Source organism: Engystomops pustulosus, chromosome 8 (assembly GCF_040894005.1).
Source record: "Engystomops pustulosus chromosome 8, aEngPut4.maternal, whole genome shotgun sequence".
Lineage (NCBI taxonomy): Eukaryota > Metazoa > Chordata > Amphibia > Anura > Leptodactylidae > Engystomops > Engystomops pustulosus.
In genome coordinates, this window is record NC_092418.1 from 16485219 (window position 1) to 16491334 (window position 6116).

Sequence of the window (6116 nt, forward strand, 5' to 3'; positions counted from 1 at the left end):
GGCAGGAGAGGCTCCATCCAGGGCCAGGAATCGATTTGAAAGTTCGACCAGCGGGGGGTCGGTTGCACCTTCCTTGGGTACCTTAGTCAGGGAGGGAGGAGATCTTACACCTCCCTTCTTTTTACCCTTTTTCTTCTTTTTGGCGCCACGCTTACGCTTTTCCTCTAGCCACGCCCTATTATCCTCGTCCATACTCTCATAATGGGAGGAATCTGAGGACGTGGCACCTTCCTCTCTCTCAATCCTCCTGACCTCCTCATCCAGTACATCATCCCCTGGGGCCTCAGCGACAGGTGTGGTCTCCAGGAGAGCGCCAGAGGTTGTCCCAGCAGCCCGAGACTCCCCCCGCTCTCTCTCCTGTTGACGCTTCTCTAGACGCCTTAGCTGGGCAGGCGTCTTTTTCCTGTCTTTCTTCCCTGGCCCCTCCATTCCTCCACCTCTGCTAGTCCCCTCCCCAGCAGATTCAGCCTCATGGCTTTCATCCGCTGAGGCTGAGCCCGCATTAGCGAAGGAAAGAGGACAACGACTGTACGGGTGACCGAGATCACCACACAGGTTACACCTAATCTGCCCTGTACAGGATGCAGCGAGATGGCCGACACCCCCACACAACGCACACTTCTGCACGGTGCAGTTTGCGCTGAAATGTGTGGGGTCACCGCACCTGTGACACAGCTTAGGCTGCCCCCGGTAGAAGATCAGGATCCGATCCCTCCCCAGGAAGGCTGATGAAGGGATGTGGGCGACTGAGTTACCTGAACGCCTCAACTTCACCATGAAGGTCCAGGCCCCTGACCAGATACCAAACTCGTCACGATTTTTTTCTGGTAATCCTAGCACCTCTCCATAACGATTTATCCAGGTCATGATGTCAAAGCAAGATAGTGATTCGTTACGGGTAAGAACGGTCACTTTCTTGAGTTCGCTCTGGCGGGACACTGCTTGCACAGCAAAGTCCCGCCACTCGGGCTCGTTGTATCTCAGCTCATAGTTGGACCAGAAGAGCTCAAGCCCCTCCGGCCGAACAAAGCTGACATCAAACTCAGATGTACCATAGGGATGGATCAAGGCAAAGATGTCAGCCGCCTTGAAGTCCATCTTCAGCAGCAGCTCAACTACCCGTGCCCGAGGGGGACACACATCACTGCCACGCCACCGAAGACGGACCACATTCCTACGGTTAGCACCCGGCCCGGTTGTCGGGAGCGACCATGATGTCTCCCTGCCTCTTTGCTCTCGGAAGGCAGACAGGCCGTGCCTCTCTATCCAAAACGACAAATCAACCTCCTGCCCCGCTACATTGATCGTCCTTTCACCTTTCTGTAAGGCCCGCAGGAGGTGCCGTTGCAAAAAGCCGTCCCCAGAGCCCAGAGACGAGGATGATGGAACCCCACTTCCCCCAGCAGCGACACTGGCATAGCTCTTAATAGGGGCCGCCACTGGGGGAGCAACCGGACCAACCCCTGTACCCACCACATTAACACCACCCACCTCCATGTTACTTTCAGCCGCTCCATCAGTCCCTCCATCACTCACCCCGATAACTGGTAACGGTTCTGCACCACTCACACCATTCACACCAGCCACCACAACATTACTGACAACATTCACACTGGCTGGACCAGCAACAACATCAGGGGACATGACCACCTCCGCATCTTCGGGCACAAGGGACGGGGGTCCCCCCGCAGCGCATCGCCCAGAGGGGACCACAACTCTTGTCACGCTTGTGCCCTCCGCATCATCGGTAGCAGATGTTATTTTACTTCTCCTGGGGCTTGGTAACATTCGCCGCTGTTCTTTAGCCGGTGTGAGGCGCCGCTGATCTCCAATTTCCGTAGAATTCACATTATCCCCAACACCAACACAGAATAACACTTTTTGTCTGGGAGGTCCGGAGCCCTCAGCCTCAGCGACCCCTCCACACTGCCGCCGCCCCTCAACTAAGTGATCAGCGGCAACAGCATGAAGAGGCGCCGAGGCACCGGAAGCTGCCACCAGTGCCGGGCTATCCCCCCCTCCCAGCGGGGGACGCACCACAGCACTGGATTTTGATCGTATCGCCACATCCGAGCCGCCCTGACTGTCCGGCCTTGCGGCCGATGCCTCCCCTGCTCCCCCACTGTTACCACAAACAGAGACAGAGCCCATCGCCACATCAGATGTCACACCTGTAATCTCCCTGCACCTTTGCACCGGGTCCACAGCAGAACTCGGGGGGGTTTGGGTAGCAGGGCTTGCACAGTGAGCTGACCCTGCGCTTTGCCCAGGGGGGTGTACAGGGAGGGGGGTAAAGATGAAACGTACCTCTTCTTGCTGCTTTGGCCTGGTCTTCTTACTCTTCCTCCGGCTGCTCCCCCCAGCGGCTTCCTCTGGGAGTTCATCACCAAAAGAAAAGTTCTCCATGCGCACTGGGGACTCGAGCAGCCGGATCTCCGCCATGAGCGCCCCTCCCTGGCTGCCGGTGTCACTGTCCTCCCCCGAGCGAGGTGTTACTGCTGGCTGTCCTGCAGGGGGCCCACTGCACGAGGCCTGCTGATCTTCCTGCAGACCGCCAGGTGGGAACTGCTGCTCGTTATCATCATCATCATCCTCCTCCTCCACCTGGCTCGCAGGCTGCAACCCCATCAGCCTTTGCTCTCTGTTATCAGCCATTTGAGCAAATCTATCATCATTAATAAGTTTTTCCTTAAACGGCCCACTGTTCTCACAAATAAAGGTCTTTCTTTTTGTCAATTTATCAATCTCAGCTTTCAGGCGATTAATCTCTCCATTTATTTCCATTTTGCGTTTCTTTGGCGCTGTGTTTGCCCTGGCGCGGGCACATCGCAGCTCCTCCCGGAGCCTCCTGATGGTCTTGGTCGCCTCTTCGTACTCACAGAGGTGGCTCTGGACCCGGGAGGCATAGGTGGACAAAGACTCCCGGGGCCCTTGCACCGCCCAGCCTCCCCCCGCATGGTCAGCCTTACCTCTGTGAGCACTCCGCTTCATGGCTCCAGCCCCGGAAGGACCGCTCTCACCCGCACCATCATGGACGTCCAGCTTCTGGGTCTTTTTCTTAACACTAGACTCAGGTGGAGCATGAGCAGTATTACTACGACTCCTGGTGGTACGTCTCACCCCTGAGTCCTCCATAGCGCTGGCCGGTAGCTGGCTACCCCTGCCCCCCGCCGGCCTGGCCCGGGAAGCAGGAGCCTGGGGCTTGCCGCTCTGGCTCATGCCTGGAAACCCACCCCCTCCCTGGGAAGGGAGAGAGCAGGCCCCAGGTGGAGGTGGATTATTCCTGGAGCTCAGAGCAGCAGCAGCACACAGCCTCTCACAGCAACAGACAGAGCTTAACGATGTAACGAGCTCCAGAGCTGCACTCACTATTCTGCTGCTGGTGCAGTCACTGTGTACATACATGACATTACTTATACTGTACTGATCCTGAGTTACATCCTGTATTATACTCCAGAGCTGCACTCACTATTCTGCTGCTGGTGCAGTCACTGTGTACATACATGACATTACTTATCCTGTACTGATCCTGAGTTACATCCTGTAGATCTTTTATTTTATATAAAAGTAAAAAACATAACAATACAAACAAAACATAATATACAATATATACAATATCTTACCTGCTGGTCCAGCCCCATTCACACCTAGCAAAAACAATAACTTAAAATACACCGAAATGAATGAACACCAAATACCACAACCCCCACCCAACCAATTATCACAACCTAAACCAAACCAATAAACAAAGACAAGCCACACCCACAAATAAACATAAATGACTATAAATATACATAAACCCACCCCACACCCTCTAATAACAAACCACCCCACACCCTTTTTTTTTTTTTTTTTAAATATATAATAACAAATACACACTACACTAAACTAAATCCCTCGCCCGCACCCTCCCCTTCCCCCCAGACACTGGTCTAATGTCCAAAGTTTGCGTTAAGTAGTCCAGACCAGTGAGTTACATCCTGTATTATACCCCAGAGCTGCACTCACTGTTCTGCTGCTGGTGCAGTTACTTTGTACATACATGACATTACTTATCCTGTACTGATCCTGAGTTACATCCTGTATTATACCCCAGAGCTGCACTCACTATTCTGCTGCTGGTGCAGTCACTGTGTACATACATGACATTACTTATCCTGTACTGATCCTGAGTTACATCCCATATTATACCCCGGAGCTGCACTCACTATTCTGCTGCTGGTGGAGTCACTGTGTACATACATGACATTACTTATCCTGTACAGATCCTGAGTTACATCCTGTATTATACCCCAGAGCTGCACTCACTATTCTGCTGCTGGTGCAGTCACTGTGTACATACATGACATTACTTATCCTGTACTGATCCTGAGTTACATCCTGTATTATACTCCAGAGCAGCACTCACTATTCTGCTGCTGGTGGAGTCACTGTGTACATACATGACATTACTTATCCTGCACTGATCCTGAGTTACATCCTGTATTATACTCCAGAGCTGCACTCACTATTCTGCTGCAGTCACTGTGTACATACATGACATTACTTATCCTGTACTGATCCTGAGTTACATCCTGTATTATACTCCAGAGCTGCACTCACTATTCTGCTGGAGTCACTGTGTACATACATGACATTACTTATCCTGTACTGATCCTGAGTTACATCCTGTATTATACCCCAGAGCTGCACTCACTATTCTGCTGCTGGTGCAGTCACTGTGTACATACATGACATTACTTATCCTGTACTGATCCTGAGTTACATCCTGTATTATACTCCAGAGCTGCACTCACTATTCTGCTGCTGGTGCAGTCACTGTGTACTTACATGACATTACTTATCCTGTACTGATCCTGGGTTACATCCTGTATTATACTCCAGAGCTGCACTCACTATTCTGCTGCTGGTGCAGTCACTGTGTACATACATGACATTACTTATCCTGTACTGATCCTGAGTTATATCCTGTATTATACTCCAGAGCTGCTCTCACTATTCTGCTGCTGGTGCAGTCACTGTGTACTTACATGACATTACTTATCCTGTACTGATCCTGAGTTACATCCTGTATTATACCCCAGAGCTGCACTCACTATTCTGCTGGTGGTGCAGTCACTGTGTACATACATGACATTACTTATCCTGTACTGATCCTGAGTTACATCCTGTATTATACCCCAGAGCTGCACTCACTATTCTGCTGGTGGTGCAGTCACTGTGTACATACATGACATTACTTATCCTGTACTGATCCTGAGTTACATCCTGTATTATACACCAGAGCTGCACTCACTATTCTGCTGGTGGTGCAGTCACTGTGTACATACATGACATTACTTATCCTGTACTGATCGTGAATTACATCCTGTATTGTACTCCAGAGCTGCACTCACTATTCTGCTGATGATATTCTGTAGGTTATGAATTATATTGTGATGCGCTTGTGTTTTCCTGTAGACTGACCTGTACTCCGGAGCGCTGTTTGTACAGGTGTGTCTGGGCTGGAACCTCTACCTGTCCACTGTGCTGATGCTGGTGGTGACCGCTATGTACACCATCGCAGGTAAGACCTGGCACATGTCATCCTCTCCCATATACATTCTTTATGACAGTATTTATCTGCCCTGTTCTGCTGTGGTCATATGGGTGTGTCCTGCAGTATATTGTATAATCGTTAGTCCCCTCTCTATACACTTCATACATTTGTCTTCCATTATCCAGGTGGTCTGGCCGCTGTCATCTACACTGACGCCCTGCAGACGGTGATAATGATTGTGGGAGCCATTGTCCTGACCATCACAGGTAAATGTAATACCAGACTTACGTCCATAGGACATAACTTCCAGCAGTACAATTGCTTAATAGGTGGAGTTTGTCAATTTTGCATAAAACTTTTTGGCATTCCTGGGCGGAGCTTATATTTGTTCCTTTCATATGTTGGGAGGTATGACATAGAGGCATCTGCAATGGGCTCCATATCACAATAACCCTGTTCCTCGTGTACATTGTAAAAGTGTTTGTCATAGGATACCCCAATGAAGGACTACAGACGGTAGGATTTAAAAACATTGGCCTCAGTAAGGATGGGAATTCAAAATACTGGCCTCAAATAG

At 50.6% G+C, this 6116-nt stretch overlaps 1 protein-coding gene across 3 annotated transcripts in view; it reads left to right on the top strand.

The window, feature by feature from the left end:
• Window positions 1-6116, top strand: part of SLC5A10 (solute carrier family 5 member 10) — a 106544-nt gene that overhangs the window by 43153 nt on the left and 57275 nt on the right. For all 3 annotated transcript variants that reach the window (XM_072119908.1, XM_072119909.1, XM_072119907.1), the window contains 2 exons: window positions 5461-5566; window positions 5725-5805. In XM_072119908.1, the coding sequence (XP_071976009.1) occupies window positions 5461-5566; window positions 5725-5805 (187 nt within the window). The remainder of the gene's footprint in view (window positions 1-5460; window positions 5567-5724; window positions 5806-6116) is intronic.